Consider the following 27,640-nt stretch of genomic DNA (forward strand, 5'->3'; position numbering starts at 1 on the left):
ATGGAATATCCAAATTGTAAAAACCAGGCACAGCTTCGCACGGGAATAGTTGCTGACTATGTTTATACAATGTCAACAGAAGAGACAATAGCGTCTGGTTTGGGTTCTATTGCGGACATAGCTGTATGCACTTACTTAGTAGTGATGTGTAAGTTTTCAATTTAAGTGTTCTTAATTTCTGTAAATGTACACATTGTAACTACCATCCACGTAGATTTTACATCACACATATGTACTCAATGTGAACAAGCTAGGTTTTTAACATTATTTTTTATTTTTGTAAAACCTTGGTATTGATATATGACAAACGGCATGTAAAGGACGATCGTCGCGCAGTGCGTCTTCGTATTACATGTAAACAAGCAATGTATTTTACACGCGTTGTGAACGTCGCTACGCGGCGCGACGACCACCGTGTTATGTGTTAATTGAAATAAATAGTTTATGCTTTGTACGGTATATAGGTATATATAATTATTTAATTGAAACTTTAGCATGTTCATGTTATAACTTTTGAAAATCTTTCTCTTTATTTCATCAAAATGTTTCATGATGCGTGTTTTTTAAAACGTGTTCAGTGGAACGGTTGTTGTAACTGCTTTGCCAATGCGATAGGGTCGAAAATATCACACATAAGACGAATTTCAAATAAACAGTGTTTATTTGTTTTACAGACATTAATCTAATCTACTAACATTATTTACACAAGTAAGTTTCGTCATTATGATATTAACCCGACTGATGGATTGGATTTTCGGATCTTGAACAAGACAGCGTGATTGTCCATTACTGTCGACGTAACATCGATGAATGCCCCAATACATTCATTCAGTCAGTCAGCCAGTCAGCTAATCAGACTCGGCTCCTACATCGTACCGCCTAAGGCGAGAGCTGGACTGGTCACCTGTATGCTGTTTACTTTAAATTTACGTTAAAATGTATACATACATGTTGTGGGACTGTATTTTAGGGATTAGTTAGCAAAGAATCTTCATTAACACTGTTAACATATGGTACTTTTAGTACCACTGTTTAAACCAGGTGACTCAAGTGTTATATCGTTTTTCGCTTTTACTGTTTATTATAATGTTGGTTATTCCTATCGTTTACTGAATGCGTGTCAGATTCAGTGTTTGTGTTGTTGTTTTTTCTGTTTGTATTGTTTTGCAACACACCGGCAATTATTTCTAATACAGCCTGTCATTTTATATAACACGTGGGCAATTACTTGGTAGACAGACCATCATATAAAGATGCAATCAATCATGACATCTTTTAAGCCAAATATGCACCCTATTTCTAAAGGAAACACCGCGTATATACTTTTTAATTCGTTTGATGCATGTCCAATGTACTAAAAAAGTAAAAAGGACAAACGTTGCAGAGAACTAGCTTTGGAAAGAAAAAATAGAACCCAATATTCAATTCGTGGTATTGATATGACTTAGTTATCGCCGCACAATTACATCAATCAACTCGATGTAGGCTTCAACATTTTCACTCCCCAATGTTGCTACACCGTACGGCATATTACGTATTAAGTTGTAGAAACGTCTGAGTGGCGGGCAACTAGTCGAACAATCCCAACAACAATATTACAGAATCTAATGGTAAACGCTAGTAAATACGTCACAATTTTAATAATCAACAAAATATACATACAAAACTTATAAGTTACACGTAAACTATGAATAACAGGAAAGATACTTAGTTAATATGTTGAAGTTCGAAATGTTCAATTCCCTCAACTGCAACATTGAAAAGAACTTAGGTCAATTATCATCGGTTACATATAGGGTGAGATTTTCGCCCAAATTACCCATATCAATTGCTTCCCATTATTTGTGATTATTTCGAAATTGCTAGCTGATATTATATTATTTGTTAATTGTTACGTCATTTTTTGATCATCTGGGTCTTTATTTGAACATTATTATTGTTACTTACTCTAGAATTATTCTATTATTTCGTTGTTATTTTCACAACTATTTTGTCAATATTTTCCAATTATTTGAATATTTCTTTGCTCAACATTATTAAACTATTTTACTATTTAGTCAGCTTATTTCACAAATAATGTAATTAATTATTGTCATAAATATACAATGATTATTTTTTCACCTTTTTTACCTTTGTTTTAACGATATTTCATCATTATTCGCTTGCGTTTGGCGCCTGATAATTTTTATGGGAAAAAAGTTGAAATACTTAAAAAAATAATTGTTCAACCTTGCACCCAAACATAAATAAATAGTCATATTCCCATCCGTAATGGTTATTTTGACACAAGTTAGCTAATTTAGTAATCTATATCAAAGTACAGCAAATTGAGTCTACTCTAGGCGTGTATATATGTGCTCGCTTACAATCTTTCGTTCAAGTAATAGAAATAAATAATTGTGGCAGGAAAATAGCTCATGAGACTCATCTCTTAAAAACAGAATCGTAGTCTGAAAAAAGGTGTACATGTGTCTGGAAAGGAGCATTCTTTCCGCATTTTGACATTTTAGAATGGGGTGTGGGTTTGTATGTTCTGGTGGACACGTGACACTCCTACCTGTTGAGTACCCGGTCCTAAGAGTTTGACCACAACTTCCAAACCCAAGATCATTTGAAAGTGAAAATTATACCACATTTTAGACAACCCCTTGGACACACTGGCTTCCCATTGTTACCTTCCATCATTAAAATGTTTTGAAAATATTTGTCTACTGTTTTAGACCCAAACGATTGGTATGTTCACCTACCATTTTAAACCAATATGTGCGATATGTAGATAGTATTTTAGGCGAAATTGCTGAAAAATAATCCCAAACGAACAGTACGTCTCCATTTATGAAAGTGTTTCCTGGGAAAAATAAAACAAATCGTGATGAAATAACAGTGAAAAAATATTGACCAAATTGTTGAACAGTAATGAACCCATAATGGGCGAAAGCTCACTTTGTACGACATATAAGGAGTACAAAGTGTGCTTGAGCTCATTATGGGTTGTCGGGGAGTTCATTATTGTTGTTATGTTGTAGCGTTGTCAATACCAGTAGCGGTCTTGCATTCCTGGCTTGCACAACGCTACGCTAGATCGCCGCCGTTGCCCGGGGCACATGTACGTAGTCGTATCGTTGCCTCATTCCACGAGTGTGTTCAAACCATCAAGGTAGATGTTATTGGCTACTGTCCTGTATGTGTAATAGTTATTTTCAAATTGTACGGGAGGTCGGTGATTTGACGAATAATTTGAAGCCAAACGAAACAGGCGTAGCGTGCGAACGAACATGACCGGGAAGCTAGTGGGTGTGAGCCATCCTAGAAGGTGAATCAACAGAGATTTTAATCTGTTATAGGCAACATACAGTGCTTTATGATGCCGATTTTAGTATCAAATGGTTGTTATTCAACAATTTCTCTTCTTTTTCAATAGTTTCTCCTTTATTCGCTTTTGAAAACAGCATTGTATTTATATCCATGGCACAAGGCCTTGATGCTCAATAAAGGGATATATTATTGCAAATAATCTGCAATGACGTCATAAAATCCACTGGTATTGATAATGCTATAATATAATAAGAACTAATGATCAAATGAGGAAATATCCATATAATGATGACAATGTGACAATGAAGTCCAAGTAATTGTCATGAATTTGTTTTTGCGTATCTGTTAACCGACTTAATTAGTTGATTATTAGCGAATTGCTGTGTTATGTCTGCCATCGTTCAGGCCTATTTGAAGTTTTGGACGGAACTTGGCTCAGTGATTTGGAACTAATTACCAGATAACCGTCGCGATTCTGACAGTTGGTATCCATAGTTATTAATGTAGTGAACGATTAATCAAAAGATATGACGTATTCAGTACTTAGTGTGATTGGCTTTATGATTGAAGGTTACGCCCTAGAGTCTTTTTACTGCTTTGTAATTGGTTAGAGTTGTGAAAATGAATAAAGAGAGTTTGAGTTGGTCTTGGGGAGCACAGCACGATAGACGCGGTCGAGAGTCCAGTCCAGGGGCGAGCCTTGAGGCAGTCCAGTCTTGGGCTAGTCTTGGTTCAGCCTTGTGAGAGTCTTGGGGACTTTTCCCCAGGGCGCTGTGTCTTATAGAGTGCTCCAAAAGATCGACTAGGACGAGAGTTGAAACGTATTTCGTTGTGTGTGCCTTATTTGACTGTAAAGTTAAAGTGACTTTCCCGATCCCATACCTCAAGGGGACGAGATAGAGAGACGAGGTGAGATTCCCCCCTGACACGTGTGGAGAACCCTGTGGAGAAGATTTTACCCCTGATATAATCATCAAACCATTGCTAAATAATGTAAATTCGTAATACTCAAGTAACAGTAACAGGTAATTTCCACAATGATCTTATCTCACAGTTTCTCAATGTAGTTTAAGTACACAAATTCTATTTTGAGCGTGAACGGAACATGCTAAGGAAAGTGTTCTAACATTGACTTGCTGTTATTACGGCGCAATAGGTAATTTGAAAATTTGACAGCAACAGCTGTAAATAATAACATTGTGTTAATCTCAGCTTGATGGGATATAACACTGCGTGATTTTTTTCATGAATGAATTGGACCATTGAAGATGACCGATAATGCTGCAAAATCAATGATACTTTGCTGTGAAATCATTAAAATGTCATAAAACCACATAGAATATTGTTATAATTAGTGCATGGCAATTATTTATAAATGATTTCCTTCCTATGATATATATATATAGCCAGCTGAATGTGGGTCATTGAAATACAATTCACAAATGTCCACAGAGTATGTCCACAGATGGGCGTCGTTGTGTGTTATGAAAATTTGCATAAATTACGTGTTTTCATGTTTTAGGTTTTAGCATCGCTAACAGTCATTTCGGAGTAGCTGAGCGATACAACACGCTGGTGGCGAAGAGTCTACTTTAACTGGAGTGTGTTTTATAACATCTGATCAGAATCTCTAAACTTGAATCGCGCGAGTGCAATTTAAAAAACTGTAAATACTGTGTCAAACTGAAGTAAATGTTTTGTGTGCGTGTTACAAACCAACGCTGTCGTACGTCACCTAATAGCAAACTACTTGATATTTGCATCGGAAATCGTCATTTTCAATTGTATACATTTTTTTAAATTGTCGTCTTTGGTCGTGTGTGTTTGCGTGTTTCAATATGTAAATTATGAGTGCATGTCCGAATTTTGGTTGAGCTTATTCTGTGTGAAATGTAGTATTAATGAAAAAATATCATAACAATATTTGTTTTCAAACTTGTGGTTTGATTTTGCATATGCAATTCTGTCTTATTTTTGTTGTTGTTTTTAATATTTACTCTTTGCCAATTAATTGATATGGTAATTGTTGGAAAATTATACAATTAATATTTGACAGTTTCAGTACGTATGTCAATATATTTGCTCTGCTTGTTCCATTCTACGTTTTGATTCGTAATAATACAAGGTCCATCTCAAATTCATATACATGTATATATACATACAGGTAGACATAAACAACATTTATCGCAGTGCATGCTGGAAAAAAGTCGAATTGTTCATGAGTTGAATGTTGTATGCACTCGACGGATATACATGTGTGCGTAGAATAGATAAACTTTTAGAAGATCACATGACCGTGAAAATTGAGGATAAGACGACAGGAAAGTGTTTTGGGAGTGGGAAACTGTGGTGTTTTGAAAGTTCACCCTGAACCGAACACAAAAAATGCACAAAGACGATCGAGCAGTACACAAAGACAGTGTATTATGTTTTAATTTTTACAAAAAGTCCGCATTTTATCAAAGAATAAAAAAAAGAAAAAAACGGCGGTGAATTTGTATTTCAAAATAAGTGTACCAGCAAATTGTCCGGTCCATAATTAATATTATTATTTTATTCGAGATACTAATGCCCAGTCATTAGAAAGGAGACACGTGACTATTTAGCACACGTAATACAAGTAAATTACTATACTAAAATAATGATTACTTTAATAATTATAATAATTTCTGTCAACACGAATCACAGAGTCAACTATGTCAGCAATAAAAATGAGCAATGAACATACATTGTTATGAAAATACATAATTATTGATTTGTGCCCCCAAATATAATCACGGCGGCACTAAACTGGAACCCCCAATTGTTGCACGGAATTTCATATACGTACCATTGTAGTAATAACATATTTCGACATCCCACATGCAAATATAAGATAATCATAATATTCAATAAGCAATAACAGTAGTTGTCGATATTTACCCATATCGCATTGACATGTTAATAGGCTCTTAGATAAGATACTACTTGATTTTTGGTAAAAGTGTTGAAACATTTGTTAGTTATTGCAATGACCTGTTCTTTAATGTGAGTGTCAATGAGTGAGTGTTACCCCAAAATACCAATATTTTTTATTGAAACCACATTTTAGTGACTATTCACCAAAATTGCCGTTTTGATGTACTGGATGTTAATTACCATTGGGAAGGACCACTCTTTTCCGGCGTAAGCTTGGGAGTTGGTCATATTTATTTAAGAAAGTCATAGGGGAAGTCATGTTAATGATGGACCGCCCACTTTAATTAAGGGCATGGACAATAGTTTAGAAATATCCGAACAAACCAAAACAGTGAAAGAATACCTCTTATCTCCGTAGTTATGTTGGTATCAGCAGTATGGATTTACCCTGATCATGCGCCTTACGGTCTGTCATGGTCAGTCAACTTGTGGGAAAGCATGTTCTAACTTATTTATTGAACGGTTTAATCACATCCATGTTTTGTAATGTATGTATAGGTTTGTTGTAATTGCATTATGTTCATGAGTTTGTAATTTCCCTAAGCGATTTTTGTTTAATAATCTACGGTTGTAAAAGTTAGTTTTACTATACCATCATTAGTGTGCTTATTAATCTGATGTATTAAAAACTACATCAACTACCTCTCATTGCACAATTGTTTCACACTAACAATCTCGTCATCAGTCTATCTTGTTATAAGTAAACAAGATAAAATATAGGAACCTGCATTCAATATTTTGCACAAAAACATTACATTCTTATTATAATACTGGATCGAATAAAATCAACCCATTTCTTCATGTCATCGTTCAATTAGTTCAATATTGAAATCAGCATACTAGTAGTTATAATTTTGGTCTGAGAGCAAAATATTTATTATATAATTGTGACTCTTCTCCCACATTTGTTTTATAATCGTGGACTTTTGCCCATATTTGTTATATAATCATGGATCATAATGGACCTTATTTATCATGTTATTCTTGAATCTCGTTCATAGTTATTGTGTGACCGTGGGTATTCGCCAGCCAATATTCAGTTTATAATCGTCGTCCTTCATGCATATTTATTATATAATCATGGTTCTTCATCGCCCATATTTCTTATATAATCATGGTTTTTCACATATATTTATTATTCATTATTGAGGTTAGATGACGTAAATTAATACTATACATTGTGTTAAGGTCAATCAACTATGTTGTCAGTGCATTTTGTTCTGTGTGTCCCTCAACAGCAACGTTTGATAACAGTACCCCTAAGATATATATTATTCTATGCTTGGCCTCCTATGGTATTGTTGGTTACTACGGCTTCAATGTGACACGAATTCCATAGAATGCGTAAAACCTAAACAAATAATCTAACAAACTTAATTCAGCACACGTTAATTAGGCAGCACGAGTGCTCTGTAATTCAGGTAATTCATGTGCATCCTCATTTCGTGTCAAATAACATTCAAATTTACCAGCGTGAGATGTGAGCTACGACGATTGCTATTGCATTTTCACTACTTTTGATTTTGTCTAGCAAGAGATTAATAACCAGGAAATATAACTGCAAATAGTAAACCTGTCTTATATCCCAAACAATTGCATTATGTGTTTTGTGAAACCAATGCGATTAAGGTTTTCTAGAAGCGTCTTTACATCGTTTTGTGAAGAAATCGGGACACCGCTAGCAGACGTCGAGAATAAGAAGGCAGACGATCTATGCACGTTTCTCCGGCAATTCTACGTGTCATTTCTGATACATTTGGTGTCACTAATGGTTTTGTTTTCAGACATTTTTATCGACACAGAAAAGCCATGGTTCATACCATAAACTTGCGTAACACAAACGTTTAACGCCAAATGGCATCGCGAATAAAAGTCAGCATCACACCATGTAAAATACCACCACAAAGACTAAAGACCGACACAGAAAAAAGCTATGGCATTGCATGAGGCCATCGGTTGAGCTTGATATTAAGACAGGGTTTTCTAAACGTTGATGTAGACATGCAATTCTAGGCACGGACTTATATTCTAAACTTTTAACATCGACATAGGCGATATTGATGTATCTAGTTAGCGTAAAACATGATGAACTGGGGATTTTGCTATATGTATTTGTTTGAGGAATGTAATATGTGTTTGAATACAGTGTTTATGCCTTTATCAGGGGGGAAGTTCTTCTACTCTCGGGTTCTCCACACGTGTCAGGAGGGAATCTCGTCTCGTCTCTATATCTCGTCCCCTTGAGGTACGGGATAGGGGAAGTCACTTAAGCCTTACGGTCAAATAAGACACACACAACGAAATACGTTTCAACTCTCGTCTTAGTCGGTCATTCGAGCACTCTATAAGACACAGCGCCCTGGGGAAAAAAACCCAGGACTATCGCAAGGCTGACCCAAGACTCTCTCCAAGACTGCGTCAACACTCGCCCCAAGACTCTCCAGGACTGGACCACGACTCTTCCCAAGACTCTCCAGGACTGGACTGCGTCTGTCGTGCTGTACTCGCCAAGACCAACTAAAACAACTTTATTCATTTTCAAAACTCTAACCAATTACAAAGCAGAACAAAGACTCTAGGGCGTAACCTTCAATCATAAAGCCAATCACACTAAGTACTGAATACGTCATATCTTTTGATTAATCGTTCACTACATTAATAACTACGAATACCAACTGTCAGAAATAGTAGTCTGAATAGCGACGGTTATCTCGTTATTAGTTCCAAATCACTGAGTCGATTTCCGTCCAGGACCTCGCCGCCTAAACGATGACAAACATAACACAGCCATTCGCTAATAATCAGCTAATTAAGTCGATTAACAGATACGCAAAAACAATTTCATCATACCTTTTACAATTAAAAATGAAACGAGAGGTTCCTATTGGCTGATTGAATAACAATGAAACTCTGTGCTCGTTGATTAGTTAGTTGTATTCAACTGCCATTCAAATTTTTAAAGATACTTTTGTTGCGCTGAGAATATTTATATTAAGATTTGTTTTAATTATTATAGCTTTTACATGTGGAAAGTACATTTTATCATATGCAAAATTAAAATACTTTGAGTAAAATACTTTAATAAACTTTAAACTTTGCTCAAAAGTATTTCACTATATGGGAAATACTGTCTCAGTCTATTACTTGTAACTTTATGTAATTTATGAATACATTCCAATATTAGTTTGACTAGTGTATCTTACCTGTTAATTTTATTTGTTGACTTTGTAAAGTAGTAGACGAGAACTTTGACTATATTCGCCATTTATCAAAGACTGGGCAATCTTTTGAGATTAATCGTGTATTTCGGTAGCTTGAGATTTTATTATATTTGTTCATGATATAAAGAGCTCAGTTTCCAAAGTCTTCTAATTACATCCCAGAAATTTTGCTATCAATTAAAAAAAGGGAAACTTCCAGTGTTACCACACTTTTAATTTGACTTAAAGTGATTAATCGAAAAATGTGAACATGTCATTTCCTTTCATTTTCAAAACAAAATTACAACGCACTTTGTACGTGTTAAGTTTGTGTTTTCATTTCCACCAAACATAACAAAGAACTTGTATGCAATAATTTAACAACAAGTCGCCCGAAATATATTGTAATTCATACAGTGCTAATAAATTACTACTTCTATTGTCTATTGTTCTATTGAGTATTTCGTGTCATCTAAGTTTCTTGTCTGCAACAGTTGTAACTTAACTGTAGGTTTAATGGGATATGATTTTCAGCAAACATCATATTTGCATGACTTAGATATCATGATATTAGGTTATTAGTGAATGAAAGTTAGAGGAGATATCAAAGAAATACTGTCTGCATCATGATGAAACATTTACCATTTATTTCCAAACAATGGCATTCTCATGGGTGTGTTGTATACATACTTCGATTGCGGGACATAATTCTGGCAATACATTCAGTGGAAAACAACATGTTACTCTGTCACTGTTGGTATTGTCTCTTTTAACAGCGCGTCAATAGTGCTCTGTCTTGGTTTGCTTGTTATTATTTTACCTTTTTTGGCAGAGACTGTTTTGTGTCCAGGGGGAGGCGATATGCTGCCTCGGTGTTCAGTCTTCAGTATGTTGCTCGGTGTCTATAAGTCTTTCGCTCTTCTTTTAGCAATGTCATGTTCTATTTTTCCCCACTCCACTAACTACAGTTTTTACAAGCAACCCGATCTTTTGCGTTCCATAAAAAATATTAATTTTGTAATTTCTATTGGGACAAGTTATGAGATTAAGCACATATTGTAGCCTAGAAATGCCCTTGGATTTACTAATTTATACCTTTCCAAGCAGAGTTAAATCTTCAAGTTTCCAAAAATGCAACGACCTCAACGTTCTCTTGGGATAAATAAATTCCAACAATACAATACAATACAATACAATACACAATTACATCATATCTAAATACTTTTCAAACGTATCTTACAGTTTTAATAATGTCTGAAACAACTACAATTTAACTTCTTAACATCTACATAAAATTTGACATTATTCGACCAGAAACATCAAATGGGTAAAATAGTTGCATTGTCGATCTATACCAATACATGCAACATTCCATTATTCCCCGTAAAGAATGCGTCATTTATTGCCCATTTGAAGTAGAATGAGCTTTAATTGAACTATTCGAACTATAAACCTCAAAAAAGAAGTGGGAGCACTATCGTTAGTCATAATCTAACATCACAATAACCAAGCAAATTTATGATTCCGGGAAAACAAAAGTGACAAACACAATACATAGACCAACAGGAAAGCAACCAAGATGTATTTGTTAGGTCTTTCAAAACAGGGCATTATTATAAGGTTATTAAGAGAATACATCAAAGTATGCACGAAGACCGACCGACGTGTATACTTTGAGGTATTTGAGGTATCGTAATAACTTTATTATTATACATCCTTTCCTTCCAAGGATACACAATGGGGATGTCGAAATCCAAAATGTTTAGAACAGAATCAGCGAACTTCTTTGTGTGGAGTCCGGTCAAACCCCGGTCCGGTGCCAGCCATGTTTGTTTTTATTATTAGAGGACGATTACGCGCGTAATTCGCATTTCCTAATACGTTAGGATGAAAATACCCCTTAAAATACCGCACAATTACGTTACGCTATAACTTATGGCGTTACAGTGACAGATGTATAATAATAGTTTATATTCTATGAATGTAACCTCTATTTCAAGTCTCAATTTGTGGCGTCTGTGCTGGTCGATCGTACTCTTGCAGTCTTGTTGAGTTAATCCCCTGATTGTATATTCTCCCGCATCCCAGTTGAATTTGTGATATATATATTGCGCAACGTTCAAACACCACTCTTGGTTGTGCTCGTCTGAGATATATATTAATGTGAACAAGCGTGGTCCGTGCATTAAACCAATCACTGCATTACTGAACAAATATGATTTATCATGATTATAAAGCTATTCATTGAAGAAGCGATATGCGCAAAAACATATTTTTGTAATATTGTTGTTTGGTACTGAGACGTTTGATTTATCAGAGAAAAGGAAATGCCTCTGATTATGCAAAACACTCGTATGTCTTACTAATAGTGGGGATTAAGGCGATGTTTGAGGTGCAGAAAAACAATAAATACAACGACCTGAGCAAAAATCAATGAATAATTGTTTCAGAAATTATTTCAATTTTCCTCGCCATAGAATGCAATTTTTTTACACTCCCACACAATTGTGTTGCTAAAGTAGAAATAAGTCGCCCGGATGTTCACGCTTGACATTTTAAACAAATCATATTTCTTGAAGCATCACGACACCTTGTGTGCAATATTATAATTCTCTGCGCAGTATTCAAGTTGTTTTGATCTTAAGAATTTGTGTGCGTTTCCTGTGCAAAAAGAACCGATCGGATGTTCACGCTTGAGATATTCAAAAACTTGTTATCACTTCAGTCCATAACGACATCCTCGCACTGAAGTTGTTGTTGTTGCCATGACAAATAATATAATGCAGCACATATTACAAATGCTTGAGACTATTAAAACACACCGGTGGAACGACGAGCTTGTGTTGTTTATGAAATGGTAAGCGGTTGAGGAGATCGATAGTTATTTGGATTGCATTGGATTAAAAAAATGTTGTCGTAAACCAATCGCGCTGAAGCGGGTTTCATGAAGGTTTGATTTTTTATGGACACTTGTATATATTTCTAAAACATTTCTCGGTATCGAATGATTCTCTCTTCGAATGATTCTCTCTCGCCTCATTCAAATCCGAAAGGATGCTTTCAGAGGCTATGAACTTTTAGTTACCCTCGATTACCAATTTACCGTCGTGGACACAAACGATATATTCTATTTGTTTGAACTTGTCTAAAAGCCGGCAGAGTTCTGACTACTGAGCGAATACACGTCCATAAGCAAGTGGGCTGCCACACTGCCTGTCACAATTAGCATACCATATATGTATTAAACCACAAATAATAGCAAACGAATAGAAACGCACCTCTGTTTAATTTCGCTTCACTTAAATGAACAGATATTGCATTAGTGCCATGACCAAGAGTTGTATAAATGTTACCTATGACGTTCAAAGTAAGAGGAAGTAAGGCAGGATTTGTACCGTGTCTTCAACTGAGTCAGTCTTTTATTCATCTGAACGTCTAAGTGCGAAAAGTGCAAATGTTCCATCAGGATTGTTAATCATGTTTTGTGGTGTTATATAAATATTAGCATAGTTTAAACCAGAGGGTTTAGATGTTAGTTCCGTATTTTATTCCCCTTCATTCGTGTTTTGGTCATCCCCATTTTCTTCATTCCAACACAAGTGAGCAATTTGTTCTCTCATAGCACACATGTTGTACTCATGTACAATACTACGCATTTTACTCATAGTGCGACTATAAGGCAGACATGATGAAACGTTCAAAAGAACCAGTTTGATAGATTTGCGTACTATCGGTTCTACTGGAATGAGTTGGTTACTGACAGTTATACCTGTGACAGATTTGTGTTCATTAAAACTACACACAACACAGAAGAATAAGTTATATGTTCATCTACGAGTTGTGACCAAAGCCAACGCTAAACCAAAGCAAAATATTATTACTACTAAACTAATCATAAAGAGGATTCTGACATTAACCCCTATGAAACCCCCATATCCGCCATTGTCTTCTTAACAGTAAACAAATCCTAGATGTCACTTCTGTGGTTGTCATTTCAACGGTCTGTGGAATTGTTAATGGAATATGACCTCACAACTTTTTGGTTATTCAAGATCCGAGATATCATCTCAGGCATAGAGCAGCACTCCTAAGTACTAAGCTAACTACTATAATGAGTTCACAGGGGTCAAAACTATCTCAAACAGACTAATGCTACATACAATCTGATCAAAGACAAACAATTCCATCTACACGCGCAAATATAAATATTGTCTAACACCATCAACATAACCACAAACGGCCATTTCAGAAAGAAAACAATTTTACAGTTGAACAATTCATCAGTGGCGCTGAGTTATCAGTACGCGTACGGAACCCATGAGATCCACCAAAACGATGTCAAACTCGCATTTCAATTTATAATACATAGTACATATATTTAAGACACAACTGTACAAGTTACACACGAGCCACAAGCACACAATAGCGTGAAAGGCACATGTACCAGAAGACTACTAAAATACATCCTACCCTTGCGAGTAGTAGTAGTAGTAGATATATATTTGATGGCCCTGGTGATATGGTGCCCTGATTTGTTAGCGCATAAACGTCAGGTGAACTACAGAAATATTATGTTATAACTATGGCCTTCACGAGATGTATAAGAATTAACCTCACACAGCTCATAGGTGACCATTAGAAATATTGAATAATATGTTGCAAGCAATGCCTGCTGAGTGACGTAACCTTAGATCGTTAAAGATCGTCAAAGTTTTCATTGCACACATGAGTTGAATATGGCGATGGGGGTGTAAATGGGAGTAACGATGGCTTGTGTAACGATGGCCCCAAAGACGGTTCAAATTTGAACAATTTCAGTCTATTGCCAGAAACAACAACATTCCAAGGATTTTTTGTATAATTTACGGAAAAAAAGATGGCACTTGTTTATTACCGGAAGTGTACTATTTTCAATTTTTAGTCAAAAGGGATATGTACAATACCATTCTCGCTTCGCTTATTATTAACATGGGATTCATATTAAAACGTTGATAAATGATTATTATGTGTTTATTGCAGGTATAATGTCTCTATTCGGCAATATAATTGTTTTAGTTGTGAAAATAAAAAACAGAAAGCAGCTAAAGACGCATGACTATTTCATTGCTAACATCGCCATCGCTGATATCGGTGCCGTCACTACAGGTTATCTGCTTGCAGCAGTTTCCGCCTGTAAACATATGGTATGTGAAATAGACCACTTGATCTTTAGTTGCACGTTAATTAGTTGCACATGTCAGTTGTTTTTGTAGATTGTTATCAGTCGTCATTTTTTTGGCTGCTGGACCTTCATGAACTCGAAATATACATATTGATTGGATGTGTTGCCATTTTCACTGCATCACAAGGAGGTGTAATAGTTTAATCAGTATATGCACACAACTTCTATTACATCAAATATGATTTGCAATGCACCCAGTTTGGAAGAACGTATTCGTTGAAAGACATATAGTTCTATAAAGTCAAAGAACAACTGTTGGAACATATAATTTCTGTTAACCAATCAACATATGTGCGTCAAAATGAGGGACTAGTGATCAAAATGTTATTTGGTGTTCCAAAGATTTAAGTTTTTTACAGTGTTGATTAGCATAGACAACAATTTACTTGTTACAGTGTCGCAGTATTATGTCGCAAATGGACATCTATATATCGCTGTTCTCTGTTCTCTGTTCTCTATACACCCGTTGCATTTGAATCAGTGGACGTGACAACGAGCAAGACTAAAACAATATTTAAGGGGCGAAAACTAGTCATTTGCATCTAGAGTCTATTGTAATGTTCTCAGTGTAATCGACAACATGATTGACAGATAATTAGAATTTTTAAATCATTAACAAACTATTTGTTATAACATTGATACATTTCCCCTCTTGTATGGTAATGACTACATGCTTGTATATTCTCAATCACAGTAATACATTACGCTTTTTTCATTAATTCATACATTTAAATGTTGAAGTCATCATGTTATTTATTGTGAAAGACCCCACACACATTATGACATTGTTCTTTTTGTATTTTTCTAGTGGTATTTTGGTTCCATTGGATGTTCCTTGGTTGGATTTTCTGGTTGGTTCTTCAACTGTGTCAGCATGGTAACATTGTCAGTCATCGCGATCATACGTTATTTAATCGTAGTAGGTAACCATGGTAAGTACGTATACCATTACACGTGTTAGAAAAAAACTCAAATATCAATCTCTTGTAACCAACTGCCAAATATTGAGTGGCTCGTTATACAGATTCCATCGTTATCGATGCGTGTGTGTTATGTAAATTATTTTAATAGTGGGCTGATGGTAAGACTAAACTGTATCTGAAATGAAATGAAATATCATTCTTAGTTTGCATCACAACCTTGCTCTGGGACTGTCTTTTAAAGACTGGTCGGGTATTGGTTGATCAAAGAAACTGTGTGATAGACGATTGACGAGTAAACCAGTACACTTTCCAAACACTAGTTTATGTCATTGCTAATGAACCCTACTACGGATTTATATTACTAGACCAATCTAACCAGACATATACAGGTTAAATCACTGATGCAAGTTCGATTTTAATTTAATTGAATACCCTCAATCTGAACAGTATGCTCAATCGTACATCAAATGTGATCAATCCTAAACCAAGTATGGACTAAATGGAATTAATCATAAATCATATATATCCAGGAAATGTTTATCAAATCTCCTTCATCATATACTTTATCATACATCACACATGTTCATGTGTATCAAGTTCACCTAATGCCCTCCCGAGTTGAAGTTTTTTTGTCTGGCTTTGGTCTATCAATTTCATTGACTACATGTGCCATGCTATGCGGAACACAACACATAATATATATGCAATCCACATTTTCATATTGACTACATAGTTTGACTATATCACTGTTCCGATGTATGTAATAAATTCCTGTTAGTTCAGCCTTCTAATATGGCATAAAATTTGATAACAATTTACTTACTTTTACTTGCATATTAAAGCTTATAAATCTTAGGTAAACAATTGTCCTATTTATTATACCTTTTGTAATAAATAATAATAATAACTTTATTTAATTAAGCGCAACAATTCCAACATATGAAGATCAAAGGCGCTGATACAATAAACAATCAGTCAAATATTAAAAGCAAATTTGAATAAGTGCGTTTTCAGTCTGGATTTAAAAATGTCTACTGAAGGACTAGAACGAACAGACAGAGGTAATTCATTAAAAAGTTTAGGACCTAAATTTTCAAAAGCACGGTCTTTGTATAACGCCTTGGACTTTTTACTACACACCTGACGAGTTTTAATAAGAAACTTCGATTCAGATCTTTAACTACGACTAGGTACATAAAATTCTATTAATACACATAGATAATTTGGGGCAAAACCATACAAAGATTTATACACTAGTAAAAGTAATTTGAAATTGATTCTTTGTACAACTGGTAACCAATGAAGTTTAATAAAAATGTCTGTAATGTGGTCATATTTTCGAGCACGAGTGACAAGGCGGGCTGCTGCATTTTGTACACGAATAAGAGGTTTTATCTTAGTTACAGGGAGACCAGACAATAATGAATTGCAGCTGTCTAAGCGAGAAGATATGAATGCATGTACCAACTTTTCAGTATCAGATTGGGATAATGATTTACGAACACGATTAATATTTCTTAGATGGGAATATCCAGATCTACAAATAGTAGAAATGTGTGTTTCCATAGATAGCTGCGAATCAAACAAGACACCTAAGTTTCTAGCACTTGACGAAGCACTAACCAATTCTTCACTAATTGCGATACTAGACAAAGGGCACGAGTCTTGTGAGAATCTCCGAGACGACATGCACACAAATTCAGTTTTCGACACATTCAAAAGTAGGGAATTACAAGACATCCAATCGCTAACATCTTGAATACATGTCTGAAGTATCACCCGGGCGCGAATTTGATCATCTTCAGAAACCGATAAATAAATCTGTGTGTCATCGGCGTAAAAATGATATTTTACGCCGTGACGTCGCAATAACTCGCCCAATGGACGCATGTACATTGAGAACAATAATGGCCCTAAGACGGAGCCCTGTGGAACACCGGTTTCTAATATCAGAAAATACATTTCCAATTTTCACTTTTTGAATGCGGTTACTCAAATACGACTCAAACCATTTGATGATGAGACCATTTAAACCAAAATTTGATCTCAACCTATCGATGAGAATCCTGTGATTCACAGTATCAAAAGCGGCTGAAAGATCCAAAAGTACGAGAGCAACTGAATAGTACATCGTTAGCGACCCGCAAAAGAGCCGTGATTTATTGTCTAATCTTATATATTTATAAATAAAAAGTATATCATGTCGGAAACAATTCCTGACCCACCGTTTCCGTGGCAACAGTGTTTTTTTTTAGCTTGGCCGATTTTGTTCATACTTGGCAGGTAGGCCATACCGTCACTCTAGTTGGGAGGTAAAATCGGGGAAAACTTCCTGGCACACCATTCTTATGGCAACAGCCAAAACCATCATCTTTGAATAGCTTCCCGCCAAATGTATCTCATCCTACAATGCTAGGACTAAAAATCTCTGACATGAATCATTATACTCCGCTTAAGTGTGGGCACAAATTAATATTTGTTTTTTTGATATATTTTTGATATATTTTTTAACATTTGTGTGTTTTTTGGCTGGGCCGATTTTATTCATACTTGGCAGGTAGGTCTAGTTGGATGATAAAATCGGAAAACGAATTCCTGAATTAATACTTTTACTCAAAATGTATTACCTCCATCTAATCTTGTAATAGCAGTGTTCAAATGATCATGCTTTTTATTTTGGCTAAGTTACACACCGACCAGAGATCACCGGCGCCGACATTGTTACACTATATCAACTTAAGTCCCAACGCAAGTTTGAACTTTGAATGAACTGTCACGGTAACGAACAAATGTCCCGTTTTTAGTACTTTGAGAAAATAATACCTAACAGCAATATATGAATGTTCGAGGCTTGTGTTTTTGCCGATCTACTTAAGGTAATTTGTTCAGTGTTTGATAACGTCTGTAACCGACGATCACTGGACTGGTGGACTGCACCGTGACTCCGTGATGAATCGACCGTCCACCGTATAATAATGTTCTCGCGATCAATCACTGGTACTCACGTTTTTGTTATTTAATTAAGTATCAGGGGTAAATCTTCTCCTCGGGGGTTCTCCACACTTGTCAGAGGGGAATCTCGTCTCGTCTCTCTATCTCGTCCCCTTGAGGTACGGGATCGGGAAAGTCACTTTAACTTTACAGTCAAATAAGGCACACACAACGAAATACGTTTCAGCTCTCGTCTTAGTCGGTCTATCGAGCACTCTATAACACACAGCGCCCTGGGGAAAAGTCCCCAAGACTCTCGCAAGGCTGAACCAAGACTCGCCCAAGACTGGACTGCCTCAAGGCTCGCCCCTGGACTCTCTCGGACTGCGTCTGTCGTGGAGTATTCGCCAAGACCAACTCAAACTCTCTTTATTCATTTTCAAAACTCTGACCAATTACAATGCAGTAAAAAGACTCTAGGGCGTAACCTTCAATCATAAAGCCAATCACACTAAGTACTGAATACGTCATATCTTTTGATTAATCGTTCACTACATTAATAACTACGGATGTCAGAATAGCGACGGTATCTTGTAATTAGTTCCAAACCACTGAGCCAAGTTCCGTCCAAAACTTCAAATAGGCCTACACGATGACAGACATAACACAGCAATTCGCTAATAATCAACTAATTAAGTCGGTCAACAGATACGCAAAAACAAATTCATGACATAAGCTTTCCGAAAATATATAGTTTTGTGGACAATGGAGGTCATCTTAGTTTCCTAATTAACTAATTAAAATACCTGTCAGGTAAACTGCATATCTACCTTAAGTAGCATTTAAGTAGTTAATTATTTATATAAATAATTATTTCGTGCGATTGACTTGTTTGTCTCAAGGTCACAGTGCCGTGTGTTTATATTCAATAGATGTGGGTATGTTTTGTCAACATTCACGTTTTAAGCGGTGCCTCGCCGTCAACAACGCCCGACAGCCTGATTTTTGGGGTGTGCAAAACAAACAGATTGTCAAAATCGGCAAATGTTTCGATAGAAAAACCACCGTGAAGAAACAAAAAAAAATCTTAGTGAGTAGCATATTTTGGGACTTATATTTCGTCATCGCCATCGAACGGCATTCCATGACTCGCAAAATCGAAGTGTCAATGATTAAATATTTGGACACGCTTCAATCGACTGAATCATTTAGATTCCCTATTGATACTCTGTGTTTATCTCACTGAATTGTTTAAACGACCCGAACTAGCTACGTTAATATCGGGACGATCTGGATTTGAATGAAAATACTGTTGGCTTAGTATCATGTATTATACAACAATATCATATATAATATTATAGTGTTACGCTATACACAACTATATTACAGAAAAGACTTGCTGACTTAAAAAAAAATATTCATTTTTTGACAAATTTATTTAACTGAAAATATATGTATTTAGTTTTTGAATTTTTGAATTGCGCACAAACTAGAGGTAGTAATACTAACACTAACAACCCTTTTTCTGTGTGAATTTATGCAACTTTATTTGTACAATAAGAAAATGATTTTGTTGCTAAGTGGTGATATGGAAATCAGTGCTGCTTCTACTGTGAAATAACAGGTCAAGATGAATTAGTTATTGCTGTTAATTCTCATCAAGGGTCACTTAAATATTTAGGTACCACTTCTGAAACCAGTACATGCACGACAAACAGTCTCGTAACCTTGGTAACTGATTATGGATGCTGCTAATTGGAACAGCGTGACGCTCCAAACGACTGAGTCATTTAGATTCTCTTAGTTTGATGGTTAACCTTAGTGTTTATCTAACTGAATTTTTAAATGACCCGAATTAGCTACGTTAATATCGGAATGATCTGGATTACTACCATATACTATACAACAATACCATGTTCAATATTATAGTGTTACACTATACACAACTATATTACAGAAAAGTCTTGCTGACATCTATTGAAATTATTCATTTTTTGACAATTTTATTCAACTGAAAATATATGTCTTTAGTCTTTGAATTTTTCATTGCACACAAACTGGAGGTAGTCATATTAACAACCTTTTTTTCTGTGTGGATTTATGCAACTTTATTTGTACAATAAGAGAATGATTTTGTTGCTAAGTAGTGATATGAAAATCAGTGCTGTTCCTACCTCCAACTTGTATAATATCAGGTCAAGATGAATTAGTTATTGCCGGTAATTCTCATCAACGGTCAATTAAATATTAGGGTAAGGTAAGCCAGTGCATGCATGACATAAAAGTAACTGATATATTGGTAAAGTATCTGATTATGGATGCTGCTAATTGGAACAGTGTGACTAATAATAACATACTAGATATGGGGCGTATTTTATTTAAAACGTATTCTAACAGTCATTCCAGTATATATTTACAGGTTGCTGATTTAAATAACTGCATTTCATTTCATTTGGCTCACATTATTTTGGCTGTATTCCATGCACATCAATGTCTGGGTGCCTTGCTGAAGTTGACTTCTACCTTGACTATGCATTTCAGATATTGAAGGTTTTTTAAAGTACTCGTACTTGATCATTGCACTATAAACCATTTTTTCATGCTATTTGACACACTCGGTATGTACACTGGTTTGGTATTTGATATTTCACCACTTTCCTTTGTAAATACATTGTAGTTTAATGGTTTAGAGATTGTAGTTTTCGAATTTAGATTTTATATTGTATTATAATGATTTAGTTTGTAGTAATGTGATTTTACTTGCAGTATTTTAACCGATTATGGTCGAAAGTGCACGTGGTAACCTTACTGAGATTTTCCTTCACATTTCAGGTGTATGTCTTTAAAATAGTACAGGGAGCGGAAATGCCAAGTGTGTGTTATTCAATTATTAATACTATTTGTTTTTTCCCTTTTCAGGAACAGCCATAACACAGAAGACGACAACTATTATAATCGCCATGATATGGTTGTACTCAGCATTTTGGGCGACTGCTCCTCTGATAGGATGGGACAGGTTCGCGGCTTTTTGTAGCTCGTTTTGTTTTGGTCAGGAAAATTATGAGTATGTTTTTTTGGTTAGCGTTTAAACGTAGAACACATAAGTGTGAACAATTGAAGTTGCTAAACAATAGATCAATTACAATATATTGACTTTTTGTAAGTGAATTAAACAACAACTTTTTGAGACTGATTAACATACGATACCACACAATCTATTATCGTTCTTTTATGCAACCAGTTACATAATTATTTCCAGGTATGCCCCAGAACCGCATCTGACATCGTGTACGTTGGACTGGACAAGTACTCAACCAGCTGATATTGCATACATTGTCTGTATATTCGTGCTGTGCTTCGCATTTTGCTTAGTATCAATCATATACAGCTATGGCGGCATTATTGCTAAGATTAAACAGACACAAAGAAACTTATACCCAGAAAGTCAACAATGCGAGATGAATAAAGAAGGAAGAACAACTAAGGTAAACATTATATTTATAATTGAACAATTCATGGAACGTTTTATAAACGCGTTGGTTGTAAATACAAGCCCTGTTTTAGAGTGAAGTATGGATACACGTTTGGACGTTTGGCTTGTGCTGCTTATGTGGCTGTTACAATACAGTGAATATGGTTAGCCACACCCACTATCCTGGTCTTTTGCCTATATATTTGTTATCTAGTTTCACTTGGTGAATATTACCCGAGAAATTAACTGATTTTATTCCCCATCCCTGTTTGCTGTTTGTAATCTCCAACTCACGTTGTCTGAATTGTTTTGGTTTATTTTCAGATGTTCGCAATTACCACAATATGTTACCTTGTTTCTTGGACTCCATATGCAGTATTATCCTTAGTTTTTGTAATACATGGTAGTTCAGCTGACATTCCAATAATAGTAACAACGTTACCAACTTTGTTTGCAAAGTTTTCATGCGCGTACAACCCACTGGTATATTATATAACAGATAAGGTATTTCGAAAATCGGTCAATCAACTTATTTGCTCACAGAGTTGTGTCAATTGGGTGGCACCAGATATGGTAATATGAAGGACCATTATCAAAGCAGTGCACTAAACAAGAACCAGAACACGTCTATTAGGCTTTATTTCTTTGATTTATTTCAACATTTCAACAGAATCAAACGTTCAACTCAAAGTGTTGTTATGGTACTCTCACGTCCTTCTATTCAAGAGCGGACCTATGTGTTTGTGTTTGCCAACGTATTCGTGCCTATTTATCACCTAAAATAAAAAGAAAAACTATGAATAAGGCATATTTGAAGAAAAATTAATCTCCCGCGGATTTAGGTGTAATATCAGGGGGAAATTTCTCCTCTGAGGTTCTTTCTGGGGTTCTCCACACGTGTCAGGGAGGAATCTCGTCTCGTCTCTATATCTCGTCCCCTTGAGGTACGGGATCGGGAAAGTCACTTGAGCTTTATAGTCAAATAAGACACACACAACGAAATACGTTTCAACTCTCGTCTTAGTCGATCAGTCGAGCACTCTATAAGACACAGCGCCCTGGGGAAAAATCCCCAAGACTATCGCAAGGCTGACCCAAGACTAGCCCAAGACTGGACTGCCTCAAGGCTCGCCCCAAGACTCTCCAGGACTGGACTGCGTCTGTCGTGGAGTACTCGCCAAGACCAACTCAAAACAACTTTATTCATTTTCAAAACATTAACCAATTACAAAGCAGTAAAAAGACTCTAGGGCGTAACCTTCAATCATAAAGCCAATCACACTAAGTACTGAATACGTCATATCTTTTGATTAATCGTTCACTACATTAATAACTACGAATACCAACTGTCAGAAATAGTAGTCCGAATAGCGACGGTTATCTCGTAATTAGTTCCAAATCACTGAGTCGAGTTCCGTCCAGGACCTCGCCTGCCTAAACGATGACAGACATAACACAACCATTCGCTAATAATCAGCTAATTAAGTCGATTAACAGATACGCGAAAACAATTTCATCATAGTAAAATCCCGCCTGTGGCAGAGAGTGATTCCGGATTTATCAAGCTCGAAAACAAAGACAATAATCAGTCTAGTCTTTTTGTCAGCGTTTGAAGGCAGACACTTATAAATCAGTCTCCGAGATGTGAGACATGTGCGCATGCAGTGGTTAAGTGATTCCATCCAAGATGGTCGACTGTTTATTGAATATGCAGTCTCTCGAAAATAACTATTTCTCTAAGACTTATGGAATATATTTATTGATTTTTGGTACATACACATATCCATGATAGCTTCTTTCATAATCAGATCAAAGATGGCCGACTTGCAGCTATCTTCTTTTTTGAAAATATGTGGTGTTTATTAATGTTAGGATCCATCACAATCCATCACAATCGGATAAAATATGTTGACTGGTAACTATTTACTTTCTTGGTCTTACTACTAAGTCTCTTTAATTAAGTAAGTTTGAATATTACTATACTGTTTTTGTAGTAGTACATTGTGGTGTAGTAGTGATTTAACGTAAACATATAGTGTGAGTTGCTGTGTTATACACTTTAATGTATTAGTAATGTGTGAACTTGAATAAAATAAGTATGTGAAACAGTATACTATTTATTTAGCACCGGTTTTCACTTCTTCACTTCTATACCTAAATCAATGGTTTATGGTGTTTCTGGCTTTAGGCGCTTATCTCAGATGCCCATTCCATATGAGCCTGCTTCATTACCTTCACCCACAAAAATAATTCTACACTAGTATAAGCTACACTAGTTTAACTGTCTAGAACTGACATGTGAACTTGAGAATGTTTGAAAAACTCAAGTTTGGGGTGACATTTAATGCTGACGAAATATACTTTGAAAATGCTTGTATACATCAAAGACACTTAAACACCAATGGTTAGCTACAGTCCTCTAATAGCTAGAAGTCTAGGCGTGTACCTTCCCAGAGAAAGAGCAAGAGGGAAGTAATAGTGGTGATGGGAAAGGTCAAATGCAATGAATGAAAGTGTGAGGACAGGTAAAAATGTTGTCCTTGACAAGCCTACTATTATGTCAAATTCAAGTATGATAGGTCATGTACAAGTAAATGTTATTTCTAGTTCTGAATGGGATCTGATTCATCTTGTCGGTATCCCATAAACACTATTGGATCATTTCAATATTCCTATAAGAATACTATTTGATTCGTTTCATTTCAAACATATCCTTTAGTCTTCATGGATTAAAACAGTTCACACATTTACATTCATATTTTATGAAATGTAAGAAGTAAAAACGACATTGTTTCACCATTATCAAGAGCCTTTTCAAGTGTATCTTAAATACCACATTGTACATGCAATGTGAAAAAAGCTAATGGCAATTAAAAATTATATTTCATTTGTGTTGAATACAAATTGTTGTGATGTCTTGGGAGTGATAGTAGGGCTTGACTTGCACAATTCAAACGGAAAGCGACGCATGATATTTGTGTCTAAAGACAATCCTGCAGAGAGTAAAATGCCGGAAACAAACGCCTGCAATAACTCGCATGAATGAACATACTCACAAAAATGTAGGTGCTATAAAATCATAATATTTATTGCAATATTTGGAAACATTGATATAATGATCAGCTACAATATGTGTTATAATGTAAAATAACCCACATTTTTCATTTTCGACATTACTCGCTGAAAATCAATGTTTCGTTCAAAGTTTTCAACCGTTATATACCAGTACTATCTTTTTTCATTAGATATATATCAACAATTCTTTTAAGATCTTTTTAATTAAACCAGCTAAGCTGGAATTGTCAATGGTTTGAAAAATGTGTGTTGTATTTACTCATGTTGTATCTTTTTGTATTTTTGTTGCTATTAACTTGAATATGGCGTTGCTATCTTGTTAATAAAAATACAAGAAACGTAAATGAAAGATGATTAATACATTGGCTGCTTTTGTTTTCCACATGAACATGTCTTTGGCCTATTTAATTCGCGTATAGGAAACCTAAATGACACAGTAAATGATAACAGTAATAATCACATAGCATTACCACATGGTTTACATTGATGATAAGGTAAAATAAGCTTATTAGAAAAACAATATTTCTTAAAACTCCAGTGTCAATAAATGTTGTCTTCTTTGGACGAGGATGTAAATGTTCATAAAACACAATAATACATACATTTAACTCATTGTAATGAGGCAAATATATTCTCTACTGTAACATCAAACTTTATTTTCTATTTAGAACTAGTTTGTAACAACATTATGTACAGATCTTTCTGTTTTGACTTTCAGACCGTAAAGTCATTGAAACCAATGTTTTAAATTGCGTTGTACTGCAATGAGAAGTACCAACTTGTAAGGCAGATTTTTAGATCCTCGAAAAAATACAAAGAACAAACTTATGCGAATATGCGAATTACATTATGTCAATATCAAATATCAACAGGTGGCTGCAGAACCTTATATTGTCTATTAGGTTGTTATGGGTTACTTTGATTATTGTCAGGTACCTACAAAATGGAATCCAGGGCTAGGTTAATGCGACTTGCAAAATACGATCAAGAACACATCAGACAACTCAAATAAAAATCAGCTGTCCAAAACCGATTCGATTTATCAGATAAGTGAGATAAAAATCAGCTGTTCATTTCACTAATGAATGACAAAACCACAGCTGGGAGTCGACTGGCATTATAGTGGTGGCGGTGATGATATCTCGATTGCATCAGCTAGAGGGTTTGGCAAGGACCACCAAATAGATTTTGGAAGGAATCTACGTCCTGAGTAATGTTCCTCTAAATCATGCAATGGGATTCAACTCCACGACTGACTCGCACTAAATGCTCATGAACTTACCAACTGGACAACGTCTGTTTTACGCGACAAATTACCAGATATGGAAGTATAAACTGTCCTCTGTTATGGCTAGGAAAAATTTGCTTCAATTCTATGAACTCAAGAAGTCAAGTAACTACACTGGATGCTACTATTATTAGAATTTGCCAGTAATTGGAATCATCGGTAGTTGGAATGTTGTCACACAATGTACCCAATATTGTAGATGTGTCACCAGCAGTCTGGAGAAGCATTATTAAAGGTATATGTATATAGCTACTTATCTTGTTCTTTTAGAAGCGGTCTTTGGCTTCCTCGGAAACCGTGATTCCCCCCGGGGGTCACTCTATATTAAAACCTTACACCATGTGCGTTCTTGCTAAGAAATAATAGGCCCCTAGGGCTGGCAGCACATTGGCAAACCATACCCCCTATTGTGGACGCAATGTAAATTTAGTACCCCCTAGAGCAGACATATTGAAGAAAAAAACACCCCCTATTTCAGACATATATTGAGAACATCCTATCCCCTATTGCGAGCATTCTCTGCCGTTTTATTGCACTCAGGTGGAGTGTGATAATCTCAAACAAGTAACTGTGTATGCAACTCCTGTTGGTGTCATTCGTTGTTTGATGGAGAAAGATGAGAAATATTGACATGATTGTGAATAGTAATAATAATAACTTTATTGTTATCAAATCTTTGTTGAGATATAGATAAAATTACAATAAAAAATAAAATCATGATAATAAAAAAGTAAAAACAGAAAATTCAGTTGAATATGATCATTTATTTGATAGTTTAATACACAATGCACACAACTTTGCCAGGATTAGATATCATTACGCAATTTTATGTTCAGCTCCGAGTGACTTTGGCGTGAATACAGGACAGAAAACCCAGAAAAAGCAGGAGCTGAATGCTGTTATCCCGTTTCGTTTCGTTTCATTTTTTCGATTACAATAAGCCTCTATATGTTCGTGTTGGAAGTGGCGGGAAAGTTCAGGCGGACGTTTGTGGCCTGGTCGGGGCTATGGGCCCGCCAATTCGCCTATTGCAGACATTAGCATTTTAAATGGGACCTATTTGCCTCCTTCGCGGGCCCGTTTTAAAAGGTGAAAAACACCCTGCTTTCCCGCTAAATTTGGAACGCACATGAGGGAGTAACAGCATATAGAGTGACCCCCCCCCCCTCGGTGATTTCACACTTAATAATGGAACCCAGTTCGAACATAGAGTAAATTTGAGCATGGATGATAATTAAAAGCATTAAAAGCGACCAG

At 35.7% G+C, this 27,640-nt stretch overlaps 1 protein-coding gene across 1 annotated transcript; it reads left to right on the forward strand.

Annotated features, from left to right (window-relative positions):
• Positions 1-27,013, forward strand: LOC102810400 (opsin-5-like). Its single transcript, XM_006822403.1, has 6 exons — positions 1-148; positions 14,493-14,656; positions 15,503-15,626; positions 21,468-21,564; positions 21,808-22,033; positions 26,924-27,013. Exons 1-6 carry the CDS (start codon positions 1-3, stop codon positions 27,011-27,013), a joined length of 849 nt encoding a protein of 282 aa, XP_006822466.1.
• Positions 27,014-27,640: the final 627 nt, after the last annotated feature.

Source organism: Saccoglossus kowalevskii, chromosome 3 (assembly GCF_978046115.1).
Source record: "Saccoglossus kowalevskii chromosome 3, keSacKowa6.1, whole genome shotgun sequence".
NCBI classification, from domain to species: Eukaryota; Metazoa; Hemichordata; class Enteropneusta; family Harrimaniidae; genus Saccoglossus; species Saccoglossus kowalevskii.